General features: G+C 53.0%; 1 protein-coding gene and 1 non-coding gene across 7 annotated transcripts in view; both read left to right on the forward strand.

Annotated features, from left to right (window-relative positions):
• MRO (maestro) overlaps positions 1 to 14,367 on the forward strand; it is a 61,698-nt gene extending 47,331 nt beyond the window's left edge. For 4 of the 6 annotated variants that reach the window (XM_008261317.4, XM_051851953.2, XM_008261314.4 and 1 more), the window contains exons 2-7: positions 7,098 to 7,200; positions 8,030 to 8,176; positions 9,495 to 9,677; positions 11,764 to 11,919; positions 13,012 to 13,119; positions 13,456 to 14,367. In XM_008261317.4, coding sequence (XP_008259539.2) covers positions 7,102 to 7,200; positions 8,030 to 8,176; positions 9,495 to 9,677; positions 11,764 to 11,919; positions 13,012 to 13,119; positions 13,456 to 13,509 — 747 coding nt within the window. In that variant the 5' untranslated portion in view covers positions 7,098 to 7,101 and the 3' untranslated portion in view covers positions 13,510 to 14,367. Of the gene's footprint in view, positions 1 to 4,046; positions 4,098 to 7,097; positions 7,201 to 8,029; positions 8,177 to 9,494; positions 9,678 to 11,763; positions 11,920 to 13,011; positions 13,120 to 13,455 lie in introns of those variants that run through there. The other 2 variants (XM_070050183.1, XM_051851952.2) reach the window with 2 other exon arrangements.
• Positions 14,368 to 14,561: 194 nt separating this feature from the next.
• LOC127492585 (U2 spliceosomal RNA) lies at positions 14,562 to 14,750 on the forward strand. The gene has a single exon (XR_007922093.1). It is a non-coding gene; the product is annotated as a U2 spliceosomal RNA (small nuclear RNA).
• The last annotated feature ends 998 nt before the right edge of the window (positions 14,751 to 15,748 follow it).

Genomic DNA, 15,748 nt, shown 5'->3' on the forward strand with positions numbered 1-15,748 from the left:
CAGGATCTCAATAAGCCCTTGCTGAGTGAGTAAGTACCTGGCACTCCCAATTCGTAGCTCAGGAGGTGGCTGCTCTCACTTCTCTTCAGAAGTGAGAATCAAGAGAGGACTGGCCTGGCGTGGGGGTGTTTCTTGAAGGAGGAGGAGGAAGTGTACACCCCTCTTCACCAGATTCCGGGCGATCATCCTTCATTCTCGCTCGCCAGGTGGAAAGTGAATCGTGGCGGATCGAGCATTGCCTGCCATCCTTTCATCAGCGCTACAGGCTACGTAACTGCCCTCTGATTTTCCAGCGGCACCCACCCCAGTGGGCTTCTGACCGCAAGGAAACCTTCACTGAGAACCAGAGGCGAGTCATCAAGCAATTGCATGAAGTAATTAGGGTGCGCTCTTTTAGGGGCATCTCCTTGTCAGTGTATCGACATGTTGCAACCAAAGTATCTCAGAAACTGCACCTGTGATCCCCTGAAGAACTGTACTGTGACCCAGGGTCACAGACAGAGAATCCTATTTCTAAAAAATATTTATTTATTTATTTGAAAGGGAGAGAGGGGGAGAGAGAGAGACAGAGAGAGAGACACACACACACAAAACAGAGAGACAGAGACACAAAGAGAGAGAGACACACACACACACACATACACACACAGAGAGAGACAGAGAGACAGAGATCTTTCATTTGTTGGATCAGTTCCCAAATGCCCACAACAGCCAGGGCTGGGCCAGGCCAAAGGCAGGAATTCCATCTGGTCTCCCACGCGGGTGGCAGAGACCCCAGTACCTGCCCCACACATCTGCTGCCTCCCACACACCTTAGCAGGAAGTTGGATCGGAAGTGGAGCAGCCAGGACTTGAACCAGGGGCTCAACCTGATGCACCACAAAGCCTGCCCCCTAATGAGAGTCTTCAGTTCTCCTGGGTAGGCAGCTTGATTTGGATCCCTCCCACATCCGTGCTGTGCCTGGCACCCTCTGGGGTGCGGGCTGGATCTGCTTTATCTGTGGGATTGTCTGATAGAGCTGACAAAGGACTACGGCAAGCATCAGAAAGGCTCCCGGCCCCTCTTCTAGCCCTGGCCCTATTTTCTTTGTGGCTTCAGGCCAAACAGGAAAACTTCCCTGCCCTTTCGTTTTACCTTTAGTGATAGGGATGATGATCTGTCTGCCAAAGAACATAAAGGCATGCCAGCCAGGAGGGCCTTGAACGAACGGCCGTACTGCCTGCTGCAGTTCTGTTTGCGTAGGGGGTATAAACCTGGGTTCTGATTCACAAGTGAGGTTTGCACAGAATCCTGGCAGTCACAGTGTGTACTTCCTTTCTCCAGTCCCCTCTGTTCCTGGCATAATTTGATCAGTCTGAGCAACACGCCCATCACTTCAGCATGGGAATTCTATCACTGCAAACCTATTCCCACTCCTGGCAGAGTCGCCTCTGCTTTTACTGCAAAGATAAAAGCCAAGGCCAGGCGTTTGGCCCAGACGGTAAGACATCTGTTAGGACACCCATGATCCATATCAGAGAATGCAGGTTCAACACCTGCCTCTGGCTCCTGCCTCCAGCTTCCTGCTAATGCAGACCCGGGAGACACTGGTGATGGCTCAAATCCTGCCACTCTCGTGGGAGACCTGGATTCTATCTCCAGCTCCTGACTTTGATCTTGGCCCAGGCCCAGCTGTGGCAGGCACTTGGGGAGACAGAAGCAGTAGAGGGGTGTCTCTTAAATAAATAAATACGGGTCCAGCATTGTGGCATAGCGGGTTAAGCTGCTGTCTGCACTGCATCCCATATGCGCACCAGTTTGTTTCTTGGCTGCTCTATTCCCAATCCATCTCTCTGCTATGGCCTGGGAAAGCAGCAGAGGACGGCCCAAGTGCTTGGGCCCCTGTGCCCACATGGGAGACCTGGGTGAAGCTCCTGGCTTCTGGATTCCACCTGGCCTAGTCCTGGCTGTTGTGGCCATCTGGGGAGTAAACCAGTGGATGAAAGATTCTCTCTCTCTCTCCCCCCACCCCAATTCTGCCTTTCAAATAAATAAATACACCTTTAAAAATAAATGCATAAAGATCACATAAAGATGAAGACTTGGGGCCGGCACCGCAGCTCACTAGGCTAATCCTCCGCCTGCGGCGCCGGCACACTGGGTTCTAGTTCTGGTCGGGGCGCCAGATTCTGTCCTGGTTGCCCCTCTTCCAGGCCAGCTCTCTGCTGTGGCCAGGGAGTGCAGTGGAGGATGGCCCAAGTGCTTGGGCCCTGCACCCTATGGGAGACCAGGAGAAGCACCTGGCTCCTGCTATCAGATCAGCGCAGTGACCGCAGCGCGCCGGCCACTGCGGCCATTGGAGGGTGAACCAAGGGCAAAGGAAGACCTTTCTCTCTGTCTCTCTCTCTCTCTCTGTCCACTCTGCCTGTCAAAAGAAAAATAAAAAAGATGAAGATTACTGTGGAGGAACTGAGCCCAATGTCCCTCCTGTTTTCATGTTGGTGCGCCCCCTCCGCACAGCTGTCGCCTCCTCTGCTGAGCTAATGCTCCCCCACCCCAGCCCGCCTTGCTGCCTCCCTCTGCCTCTTCCTTTACACCGTCCCTCCTGTGTGTCACCTGCGTCTCACAGCTTCCCTGCAGCTGCTTGCAAACTTGCCCAGGCACCACTGTATTTTTAAAAATGCACAAGCTTCGGTCAGTGCTATGGCACAGCAGGTTAAGCTGCCACCTGCAGTGCCGGCATCCCATATGGGCACCGGTTTGAGTCCCGGCTGCTCTACTTCTGATCTGGCTCTCTGCTATGGCCTGGGAAAGCAGTGGAAGATGGTTCAAGTGCTTGGGCCCCTATACCCATGTGGGAGACCTGGAAGAAGCTCCTGGCTCCTGGCTTTGGATTGGCACAGCTCCGGGTGTTGTGGCCATTTGGGGAGTGAACCAGCAGACAGAAGACCTCTCTCTGTCTCTCTCCCTCTCACTGTAACTCTCCCTCTCAAATAAATAAATAATAAATAAATTTTTTTAAAAAAAGGGATTAACCTGCTATGCCACAGTGCTGGGCCCCAATAAATAAATCTTAAAAAAAAAAAAAAAAAAGGCACACAAGTGAAAGAACCCAAACGCCCTTGCTTTGACCTTGCTGTCTCCTGGCCGGTTCACTGCTTTGCTCTTGAGGCTCCTCAATTTCCTCTTTGCTTGCAGTTCCTCAGTTGGGTGGTCTGACCTCCTGTCACTCACTGGAACCACATCCTCAGAAGTCAACAGCGGTGCCCCTGTGCCCAGGGAGGGTTCGTTTCAGCCTCATTCTTTTTTCCCTGGAGCCTCCGTCTCTGCTCCCCCCACCCTGGCCCACGGCTCTGGTTGGTGTGTGCCCATCTGTCTCCCAGCTGGGTTTTCCTTAGCTTAAATGAGGACCGCGGCTGAGTCCAGGTGCGATCCCAGCCTGCCTGTGGTCCACTCTGCTACTAACTACATGCATGACCTTCGGCAAGGTCATGTCTGCACTCTCAGTGTCCCCAGCCTTAAAATGGGGTTTACAGCAAGAGCACTTTGCTCAGGGTTGTTCCAAGAACTGAAGGAGACGCTGCAGCACCAAGTGTTCATTACATGCTCTCTGTTAGAACAATGAGCTCTTGGATCTCTGAAAATGTAGCTCAGCTTTTCTTTCGGAGCGTCTTGCCCACTTTACCCAGCACAGGGACAGACAAGAAATAATTACCGATAAATAGATTCTTGCACTTAGTTGGAGAGCCCAGCGAAGGAGGACTGACAGGGAGGGAGGGAAGCAGACTCCTAGATTCTGCAGGTGCTCTTAAAACCCAGGTTTTCATGTTGCTCCGTTTTAACCAACAAATCATTTGAGATGTTGGGAGACGAGACTGCGTCTGTCGAGCAGGAGGGGGCATCAGCGGTCAAAGCTGTGGTCGCTGGTGCAATGAGCAGTGAGTGACCACGCGGTGCTCGGCGGGGTGCCAGTGTCCCAGCTCCGGGCTCAGCGCGGCTGTGGCCCCCGTGGGGCGGGAGGCCCTAGGGCGACGTCGCCATCTAGGGGCCGCACGGGGAACGGCGCTGGGTGCAGGTGCACCGGCCCGGGCTCCGGACCGCCGCAGCGCCTGGAGAGGTGCGGGTGAGACTGCGCCGGAGGGAAGGAAAAGGGAAAGTACAGCAAGGGGCGGGGGCGGTGAGAGACCCCAGCGCAGCGTTGGGACGCAGCGGCACGCGGGTCCTTGTGCACCTGCCTCCCCGACTCAACCTCGACGGCCCCCGCGGTATCCTGCGCCGGCCGGAATCCTGAGCACACCCCCGTCCACTTTCTGATCCCTTCTGGTGGGCCAGCCGCCCCGCCGCGGGGGTCCTCACGGGAGTCGCAGGGCGGCAGGGAAGAGGCCCGGTCCGCGGTGCACCCGCTTCCCAGGCGTCGCTCTGGCCACGGCTGAAGCCTGAAGCCGACGGGGGTTTCTTTCCACAAACTATGTTAAGGGGTCCGTAGGTGGGTGCTGAATGGTTTCGTTGTCAGCAAAGGGCGCTAGGAAGGGCGGGACTGAGGGAAGAGAGTGGTGTCCACACGGATGCATCTACACTACCCACCTCACTGGCTCACGGGACATTGTGAGCATAGGGGCTGAGCCCGGGTTTGTGACATCGGGAATGGAAGTGCGGGTTTTGGAGCCGTGAACTCGCTCTTCTGCTGCTTAGCTCCGGGAGGGTGGTCTAACATCGGGCTCTACGCCCCCCGCGTCTTCTCTTCTTACACGGGGACAGCTAAGACCTGCTTAGGAGGAAATAAATGCAGCGAAGTCTCCCTCGTTTGAGAGATGGGGATGGGCCCTGGACTCCGTGCACGGAAACAGCATAGATGGCAGCCGCCTCCAGCCTTTCACCGTCACGGGCCAAGCCCTCAGTCTCCGACCCATGGCCCTGACCTTGGCTTTGAACGTGGGGCTGCTTGTTGGCCTTTTTGAACTTTTTCCCACAAGCCACATGCACCGCACTTTGAGTTCTGGTTTGGGTTTCTGTGGCTGCATGGGGAGCAGGCATTTGGTGCAGCCGTTAAGAGGCAGCTCGGGATGCCCGTAGCCCATGTCAGAACGCCTGAGTTCAGGTCCTGGTTCTGCTCCGGTGTCAGCTTCCTGATGGTGCTCATCCCGGGAGTCAGCAGGCGATGGCTCAGGTACTTGGCTTCTGCTACCCACGTGGGAGACCCAGATTTGAGTTCTGGGTTCCTGGCTTCAGCTTGGCCCTGGCTGTGGCAAGCTTTTGGAGACTGAACCAACGGACGGAAGATGTCTCTCTCTCTGCCTTTTCCCAATCCAGAGGTCATTCCAGATTCTTACAACTTTTCCCGAACTGTTACTGTCCATGCTCCTCACTGGACAGCATCACTAATGCAGTTTCCTATTGTTGAAACTTTCTGAAATTTAGTCTTGTTTTCAGCCAAACTCCTTTGTATGGGCACTCATATTTTGTCAGTGCAGCTGTCCTAGCCAGATTTCAGGTAAGCAGCTGATGATTGGTGGGGCAGACGTGGGGTTGGGGACTACCATGGCCTTGGCTGGTGTGGTTCACAGAGGGCCTGGAGAGTTGCAGTGCACCTGCTGAGAGAGGTCAGCTTCTCCAGCACCATGTACAAAATGCTCAACCAATAAATGGCAGTGCCCAACAGCTGGTAGCTGTTCAGTGTGGGGAAGACTGTCTGACAGCTGCTTCCTCTTAGTGTACAGGTAAGATCAAGGGAATTTGGGCTGTTGGTTTCACAAGTGAATGGATTGCTGAGTGTAAACCTTGTGTGTTGAGTCAGAAGGATTCCTGCCTGCAAAGGCCTCTGGGAGTCAGCGTAACACATCCAAGCATCTTCTAAATCACCCCAGATCCATGTCTCTTCAGTAAGACCGGGTACAGCCACAATGTCACAGTGAAGAGGAGCCCCAGGGCCTCGGGGTAGCTAGTGCAGGGGACCTGGGTGTGGCACACTCAGGAAGCGTTTCACAGAGGAAGAGGGATTCGCTGAAGAAAGAGCTCATGGATGAACGAAGCGCCACGCAGAGCCATGTCTTTGCATTCAAGGTGGCCTCCTGGGCTTGGTCAACCAGCGGGGTCCCTGTGATGGCCACGGAAAATCGCGGAGAAACCTGCCTCTACTAGGAAACAAGGGTGTTCCGGGCTTGCAGAAGGAGCTAGAACACCTTGGCATTTGAATCTGTGCACTACATTCTTTCACTGTGTGTGTGTGTGTGTGTGTGTGTGTGTTAATTTTGCAAGGCAGAGAGAGAGAATGAAAGAGAGAGAAGGATCCATCTTCCATATGCTAGTTCACTTCCCAGATGCCCACTATGGCTGGGATTGGGCTAAGCCAAAGCTGTGAGCTGGCAGCTCAATCCACATCTCCCATGTGTGTACGACGGAAGCCTAACTACTTGATCCATTACTGCTGCTCGCAGGGTCTGCATTAGCAGAGCCAAGACTCAAACCCAGGCACTTTGGTATGAGCTGTGGGAGTCCCAGTGGGTGGTTTAATTCCTTCTCCAACTGCCTCCCCTGTCGTCTCTTCGAAACATGCCTGTCTGATATCTGGTGCTGCCACAGGTGGGAGGGATCTGCTTGCTTTGGTGGGGTGGGTGTAGCAGGCTGAACTTGCTGGCTGGAGCACGAGGAGCTGCAGGCAGGAGGGGCCGTGAGGGTCATGGGAGTCCCTGAGAAGCTACAAGCTCAAGACACAAAGCCCTCGCTTTGTGACCCCGACTTAACTCCTAGTTCCTTTTTTCTTATTTTTAAAGATTTATTTAAGAGTTACAGAGAGGGGCTGGCATTGTAGTGTAGCGAGTTAAGCAGTAGCCTGTGCTGCATCCCATGTGGGCGCCGGTTCCGGGGATCGGCTGCTCCACTTCCGCTCCAGCTCCCTGCTAATGAGCCTGGGAAGGCGGTGGAGGACGGCCCAGGTGCTTGGGCCCCCACACCCCTGTGGGCGACAATGAGGAAGCCCTGGGTGAAAGGTTCCTAAGGACGGACTCGGGATTCCTGCCTCGTTCTATTCCTACTCAACACAGTGCTTTGGGTGACAGTGTTTTTGCTGCCGAGGCATTGGAAGAGCATTTGTGACTTTTATGACGATTTTGTTTTTTAGTTCCATGGACCAAACACAGAGGAGAATGCTGGGCCAGCCCTCTGCCATCCTTGCTTCCCAGCCCACGAAGAAAAGGACCTCAATCATTTCTTTCTTTTCCAAGGTCTGACATCAACCATTGTGACTGAACGTCCCTTCCCAGCAGCTGCTTCGTAAGATCTGCGCCTACCTGGGCTGTAGTTACACCTGCTCTGCTGAGGTCCCCCCGGAAACGAGTGAATGATGGTTGTTCTTAAAGAAACTTCTTTTATTAAGATTTATTTATTTATTTGAAAGACAGAATTAGAGAGAGAGAGAGAGAGAGAGAGATCTTTCATCCACTGGTTCACTCTCCAAATGGCTGCAAAGGCTAAGGCTGGGCCAAGCCAAAGCCAGGAGCCTGGAACCCCACCCAGGTCTCCCATGTGGGTGGAGCCCAACTATTTGGGCCACCTTTGGCTGCTTTCCCAGGTGCGTTAGCAGGGAGCTGGATCAGAAGTGGAGCAGCTGGGACTTGAACTGGCGCCCCTATGGGATGCTGATGTTGCAAGCAGCAGCGTAACTCACTGTGCCACAATGCAGGTCAAATGCCAGTTCTTTTAACATGGACAGAAAGTTTATAGGATGACAAGAAGATACAGTGGGAAGAATTTAACTGGCTGCCAACTGAATTATGAGAATAAAAAATGAATATTGAATATTTAGAAACCACAGCCGGGAGAGCACCTCTCTCTGTAGTTCCCCCGGACCTTCCTCGACACCAGCCCTGCGTGGTTTTCCTTCCCTCCCCTCCTCTTCCTCCGTCACCTTCTTCACCGTGTAGCTGACTCGAAGAGTTCCAGCAGAACTCAGGTGTCTTTAAGGGGCCGAGCTGCGCAGGCAGGCAGAGGGTTTCCCGCAGCGTCTGGAACGCTGAGCACCCTCAGATTCGGACGCTTTTCACCCCCCACCAGGTCTCCGGGAGACTGAGGTTCCAGAAGCGCGAGCCCTTGAAGAATGTGTTTTGCCTCCTGGCAGAGAGAGCTCGGGACCCCAGTGCTAAGAAGCGCCACATGGCAATGCGAGGCCTGGGCACCATGGCCCGTGAGGCCCCGGACAAGGTAGGAAGAGAAGGTGGGCTCCACCCATCTTCCCAAGTCGCCCCATCTCCGTGCCCCCATGCTGGCCCGGCTGCATTCTCTGCTGAAGCTCAGGTCCTTGTCCAGGCTCACGTGGTTGTGGGTGTGATGCGGTTCTCCCGGCGGTAGGACCGGGGTTTCTGTTTTCTTGCTAGCTGTGCGCTGGGGACCACGCTCACTGCCTCAAGTCCTCCCTCTCATGACAGGGCAGCTGACTCCTTGGTAGCCAGCAGGAGGCTCACTCCTCTGCCAGAGTCTCCAACCTCTCCTGCCTCCTATGTCAAGTTCAATAGGCTGGGAGCAGGTCACAGCCTCACTGCATGCTGGGGGGGAGGAGAGTGTACGTGGGAACGACTGTCAGGGGTCATGTCAGGATCAGCACGGGTCAGCCATGGGAAACACCTGCAGGCAGGACAGACACAGCTGGACAGGTCGCACCTCGGCAAATTTAAGCGACATCTTTTTTTTTTTTTTTTTTTAAGTTAGTAAGGAGTGTGTGGCTTCAATGCCATGAGTCTGTGAATGTTCCACTTTTACTTGCGTTACTGATTTCTTTTTGTTTTTAATTTGTTTAAAAATATTTATTTATTTTAGCTGAAAAGTGGAGTTACAGAGAGGGAGAAGCATAGGCAGAGAGAGAGAGAGAGAGAGATCTTCCATCTGCTGGTTCACTCCCCACATGGTCACGATGACTGGAGCTGGACCAGACCGAAGCCAGGAGCCAGGGGCTTCTTCCGGGTCTCCTAAGTGGGTGCAGGGGCCCAAGCACTTGGGCCATCTTCCACTGCTTTCCCAGGTACATTAGCAGGGGCTGGATTGGAAGTGGAACAGCCGGGACTCGAACCAGCACCCATATGGCATACCAATGCTGCAGGCAGCGACTTAACCCACTATGCCACAGCACCAGACCCTTGAGTGACCTCGTAATAATTTATGCTTGCTTAGTTAAAGATAGTTCCTCCAACAGAGACCATCTCATCTCCCTACTACGAAGGTACCGAGGTCTCCCCAAGCACCCAGACCGTCCCAGTCTACCACCCTCCTTGCTGTGCCCTGTGCAGCCTTGCACCCTGGATGTGCTACACCTTGCTCTCTCCTCCCTCCAAGACTGAGTCGGGCTCTTGGGTTGGGTTAATGGAAGTGTTTGTGTCTGGGCGAGATTTGTTCCTGTAGGTCCCGAGCAGAGCCCAGGGCTCAGGGTCAGAGCTGTCGGTTACGGGGATATTAGATGTGCAGTTGCTTTCCAACGCATGGGGAAGCTACTGCTACACTGCTAATGCTTCTTAAACCTTGCTGACAGGTGAGGAAGTATAAGAAGGCTGTGCTAGCCCTGCTGGTGCACGGATTGTACGACCCTGTGAGTTCCGAGGTCATCCACGAGAGCGTGAAGACACTGACCATCGTCCTGGGCAAGAGCCAGGGGAAAGGCTTGGGCTCCCTCTTCGTGGACATCACCCTTCAGACCAGGACTTTGTTAGATGACGTAAGTGAGAGACTCCAGAAAAATCAGAGATTAGCAGTGCACCTTGCAGGTGGTGTGTTGCTCCGGGTGCGAAGCTTGCTGAGACACCAGGACCATGCTGGACCCACAGAGGGCCTAAAGGCTGTTTGGGATTCCACCACTACCCTTCAGTTGCTTTCACTTAGGTGGAGAGCTGAATCTATGCTCAGTGAGGGTGCTGGGGATGCCAACACATAGTCCAGGATCTCCATGAACCGGACAGTAACAGTAGTTAGCGTTTCTGGTTACATGGGTGCTGTCACGTGGTCTTCACAATAAACCTGGGAGGTAGGCACTGCAATGAACTTCACCTTGCAGGTGAGGATGCTGAGACACAGAAAGGTGAGAGCTTGCTCAGGGCTCACGGAGGCAGGCAGTGGAGACCAGACCAGGCCTGCTGACCATGGGGCCTGAATGCCCCTCCCAGAAGACAAGACAGGTGGAGTAAAAAGTGCATGAGGACATTGGGTGGTCTGAAATGGGAGGAGCTGGAGACAGCCGGTGTGCAAGGCTGGCCTACCTCCCACCCCCAGTCACGACCTCTAGAATAGGGAACAGCCTTCACACCGTGGAAATTGCAAAGCTTGGAGCTTGTATAGGAAAAGTTGTGCGAATTTGGGGAGTGAACCATGTGAATGGAAGATCTCTCTCTCTCTCTCTCTCTTTCTGTTACACTGCCTTTCTTTCTTTCTTTCTTTCTTTTTTTTTTTTTTTTTTTGACAGAGTGGACAGTGAGAGAGAGAGAGACAGAGAGAAAGGTCTTCCTTTTGCCGTTGGTTCACCCTCCAAGGGCCGCCACGGCTGGCGCGCTGCTGCCGGCGCACCTCGCTGATCCGAAGGCAGGAGCCAGGTGCTTCTCCTGGTCTCCCGTGGGGTGCAGGGCCCAAGCACTTGGGCCATCCTCCACTGCACTCCCGGGCCACAGCAGAGAGCTGGCCTGGAAGAGGGACAACCGGGACAGAATCTGGCGCCCCGACCAGGACTAGAACCCGGTGTGCCGGCGCCGCAAGGCGGAGGATTAGCCTATTGAGCCGTGGCGCCGGCCTGTTACACTGCCTTTCAAATAAATTTAAAGAATAAAAACTGTGTTTAAATGCTTCACAAAAATGATCAGGCATCCTGATCTCGCCCCGTGTCTGTGACCTCAATTTTCTTTCCTCCTTATGAGGTCAGCTCCAGCCCGGTTCCCTCCAGCCTTCACGTACAAACTCTGCCCTGAGAGTCAGTATACCGGGTTCCGCTCTGGTTTCCTGATCACGTGACCCTGAGCAAGCTGCTGTTGCAGCCTGGGCCTCGGGCTGCTCACATGGAGAGGGAGCCTCCTGGCCCTGACAGCTCACCCGGGAGACACAGGGATGGCCGGGCCTGCTGACATGCGCTCAGGGACCCATCAACAGTTAGACTGACAGCAGGAAGGGTGCTGGGGGGCGGGGAGACAGCTGTGTTTCCACTGCAGGTGGGAGAAGCTCTGGTCAAAGTCAAGAGGGGTGACTTGCAAAAATGCTGGGAGTTCTAAGCAGAGGACTGGCTGAGTGGACCATGATACGGGGCAGAGAGGAAGAAAGAAGGGGAGTGCTGCGGGCAGGTCGATGGACGAATCAAGGGCATCGCGCGAGTCTGCAGTGCACCTGCTCGCGTGTGAAGACCAGGGACGGCACAGGAGGACGTGCTTTTTCCCTAACTGTGGAGGGTGCACTCAAACCTTAGAATGCTGTTAATTTGCGGGGAGGAGAATTTGGTGGCAGGTGGGCAGGAGCAGGAAGGAAGCCTGCTTTATTGATGTTTTAGGTTATTTTGAGTTTTGAGCTGTATGTGTGGATTCTGTCTTCAAAGCTTGGAGTAATGAATGGCAAATCTGGGAAGCTGGAGGTAGCCTGAGTGACCCCCAGGGGAATCCTCTTGTCTCCTCGGGGACCTCAGCCCTCTCCACTCTGTCCCCCACCCACCGGCTAAGGGCAGGAGAACAGGTGGATAGACGACTGGGACCAGAGACCTTGGCGTGCTCTGATGAAGGTGGCTCTTGGTGACGGCCTGGCTTCTTTGTTGTTTGGCCACTTGGGCCCCGCAGGAGCATGATGGAGTGCGGTACTCGGCCTTTGTTTTGTTTGGGCAACTGGCTGCCTTTGCTGGGAGGAAGTGGAAGAAGTTTTTCAGCAGACAGGTCAAGCAGACACAAGATTGCCTCCTGATCCATTTACAGGACAGAAACCCCCAGGTTGCCAAGGTAAGCCCGCGCCTCTCCAGCCAACATCGTGGAATTTGTTTTATTTCTGAAGGGAGCTGTGGTGCAGCCCTGCAGGGTGGAGGTGCCAGCCCCCCGGGGGTCTTGCCGTGAACACTCACTCACAAAACCGCGTGAGTCCTGGAAGAGGACTTCCTCCGTGTGTAGTCTCTCCCAGCAAGAGGGTTATTTCCCGTGTGTTCCTGTCCCACCTGCTCAGCCCCAGTGCCCCGTCAAGGCTAGAAAAGCTCCAGTTCCTGGGGGCGGGTAAGGGTGGGGGCGGGGCAGAGGAGCAGGTGTAACCAGGTGATGAGGATGTTGCGTCCCTGCCCAGATAGATTCTGTCATAGCGCCCGGCTTCTCCGTTCCCAGTGGAACTTCTGCTTTATCCTTAGAGAAGACGTGTCCTCACAGGGTTGGCCCACCTCCTGGCCTGCTCTGGGGTGGGCCTGGGTGAACGGCCCAAAGCTACTGGGGGCAAAGGGTTCTAACAAACCACTGTCTTCCTTGACAGTGCGGAGGCGGGGGCAGAGAGACCGAATTCAGTACTGCTTTTACGATGTTTTAAATTATTTATTTTTGAGAGAGAGAGAGAGAACTTCCACCCGCTGCTTCATTCCCCAAATGCCTGCAATGGCTGGGGCTGGGCCAGGCTGAAGCCTGGAGCTGGGACCTCAATCCAGGTCTCTATCACTCGAACCACCGCGGCTGTCTCTAGAAGTTCTGCATCTGCAGAGCTCTTGTTAGACTCGGGAGCCAAAGCCTGGGCTCGAAGCCAGTACGCTGATGCGGGATGCGGGTGTCTTAACTGCTGGGCTACATGCTTGCTCCTCCAGTGCTTTTGATGGGACGGTAGCACAGGTGATGATACACTGCAAAGCTCCGTCTGCCCTACCAGTTCCCAAGTTACAGACAGGGCTACTTTATAGGCGTGTGTCTTGAAGATAGAAGCTTTCAAATGACCTGGGAGCTACTTCCATGGTCTCAGTGGTCCCTGACCACAGTGAGGGTACAGCCTCCTGGGACAGCCTTTTGGACTTGGGATTCGGGAACTCCCTCATCTTTTTGATGGTGAGAAAGTAATATTTTTGTCAGGCTTGCAAAGCAGCTTTTCGAGCCTGTTCTCCGTATCTGAAACACCAGAAGGAATTCAGCTTCCAGAGTGAGGAAGACGAGAGGAACCCTAAACTCTGCCGACAGCTGGTGAGTGAGCCAGGGTGGGAGGGAATTCTCTTCAGGGTCCCGGCCCCCCTAATCTCCAACGCGGAATGTGCTCAAACACACGGTGAGTCACTCCCCAGAAAATGCCTCGGGCCAATTATATTCCAATTGCAATTGTCCCGTGATGCAACCAAAATGGCCAGACACCAATGGCCAGACACCCTGGGAGAGGCATCAGCTGTTCCTGCTCAGGTTTTTGGCTGACTGCAGACGGCGAGCCGCAGCCCTCCTGTTTGCCTGTCCTTGGCCTGACATCAATGGCTGTGTAGGAGTCGTACTGATCCCTCCCTCACGTGCACGTCTGCTAATTTCTTTCAGAGCCACTATCATCCAGAGCTCCTGCAGTTCTTCTACGCCAATAAAATTCTGTAAGCACAGAGAAGCAGGGAATGGCCCCCTGTGAACGCGTTGCTGGGGCCTCATGGTTCCCCGGTCTATTCCACTGGACGCCTCTTCTTCCCGCTCGGCTTGCCACAGGAAAGGGGGCTGTTAGGAGAGAAATCCATAACTAAAATAATGCCTTACATCACATACACCCATAAATGCATCCGAAGTCAATTGCTAAATGGCTTTCACATAGCTCACTATCTCCCAAATTTAATGAGAACATAACACACTTTCTCAAAAATGTTTCAAGTCTATGTCCATTCAATAATTATTTCTCTGCATTTTCTTTATGTTCATCTCTTTCAGCTATTACTTATTTTTAATATTTGATTTCTGAGGCATGGGAGAATAGCTTAAAATAACTTCAAAATGTCTTTTCTATTAATATTTGCTATTTGCTATTGATACCTTTTCTTGCCAAGATTTATTGAGAGAGGGCCAAGATGCCAAGAAGTTGGCATGTTTTATAACTTTAAGCAGCCATTGCTGCTGAGATCATCTTAAATAAGAATTAAGAAAGAGAAAAACTACATAGAAAGCCTGGCTGAAAATCCGCAGGCTGATTATAACTTATGTAGCAATCAAAGTAAGTAAAATTTATTGAGAGTGTTTGCGATTTATCAGGTACTAAGTGCTTTTTGGCAAGTATTACGTGACACAACAACCTGTGAGATAAATCCTAGATTATTGCCCTCATTTAGAGATGAGGCAGCGAGGGCAACCTGCCGAGAATAACTTCGGAAATGGTGGAGCCAGAATTGAAGCCCACGTGATCTGACTTCTGGAGCCTGCACTGCCGGATGGTTAGAAATGTAAAAAATAAAACAAAGCAAACTAACACAACTCCTCAGCTTCTGCTCTTTTATTAAACTCACTTAGCCTTTTATGTAAATTAAATACACATTTTTATACATTTAATTTATGTGCTTTAAGTATATATTTTTTCAGTAACAACTTCCTGCTTATTATGCCAATTTTGGGGGGTCATATCACTTAGAAAAAGTTTCAAGGAACATCTTCATTTTCCCATCAGAAGCTTCCCCTATAGAAGTTTTTGGCTGAGATCAAGAATAGCATGTTCTTATCAGCTTAATATCTGATACCTCTTCTATATGAGGCCAATATATTAATGGATTTTTGGAGCAAGGAGTTGGAATAGGAGCTTGCTCTGTCCACTCGATGCATCGACCTGGTATTGCAGCACCTCCAGGAATGGTGCAACCCTCCTGGGGAATAAAAGCTTGTAAAAGCAGAGGAATTCTGGTAGCAGCACTGAACTCCAGGCTGTCTCTTGAACACTGTGTTCAGTTTTGAATACAGAAAGATCACAAAACGCAAGAGGGTCATAGAAGCTGCAGAGGGACCTTAGATGCATTCTGAGAACCAGAAACTCAATTTTCCTTCCCAGCTCCCTGACACCGGGCCGTGGAACAAGGTGAGGGGGAGAGGAGCATCCTGGGAGAGGGCAGAGGGCAGAGCAGGTGTCTTCCTGTTTCGAAGCCAGGGTGCATGACAGAGGGAACTCTTGGCAGTGACCCAGGCTCAGGAGCAGGGGGATGGGCTTTTTTTTTTTTTTTTTCTGGACAGGCAGAGTTAGTGAGAGAGAGACAGAGAGAGAGAGAGACAGAGAAAGGTCTTCCTTTCATTGGTTCACCCCCCTAATGGCTGCTACGGTCGGCGCTGCACCGATCCGAAGCCAGGAGCCAGGTGCTTCCTCCTGGTCTCCCATGAAGGTGCAGGGACCCAAGTACTTGGGCCATCCTCCACTGCACTCCCGGGCCACAGCAGAGAGCTGGACTGGAAGAGAAGCAACCGGGACAGAATCTGGCGCCCCGACTGGGACTAGAACCCGGGGTGTTGGTGCCGCAGGCAGAGGATTAGCCTAATGAGCCGCAGCGCCAGCCGGATGGGTTTGAGCTGCGAGCCCCTCCCTCCCTGGACGCTGGCCTGTTCAGCACTGCGTTCCAAGATTCATTTGGAACCCGATGCAGTTCTGCTAAGTGATCAGCGAACAGTGCAAGAAATGAATGCATTTTGCTGACAGTCAAAAAGGCAGGACAGGGTGAGGCAGATGAGGTCCCGGGCTCTGGAGGAGAGAGATCCAAGCAGTGAATTCCTTTAGTTAAATTGTGGACGGTGCTGCAGGGCCATTTGCTTCAAGATTTTGTGGCAGCCTCTTTGGGTGGCCTCCAGTGACGACTCAAACCTCCCGACAGTCACACCC

Source organism: Oryctolagus cuniculus, chromosome 10 (genome assembly GCF_964237555.1).
Source record: "Oryctolagus cuniculus chromosome 10, mOryCun1.1, whole genome shotgun sequence".
Taxonomy (NCBI): Eukaryota; Metazoa; Chordata; class Mammalia; order Lagomorpha; family Leporidae; genus Oryctolagus; species Oryctolagus cuniculus.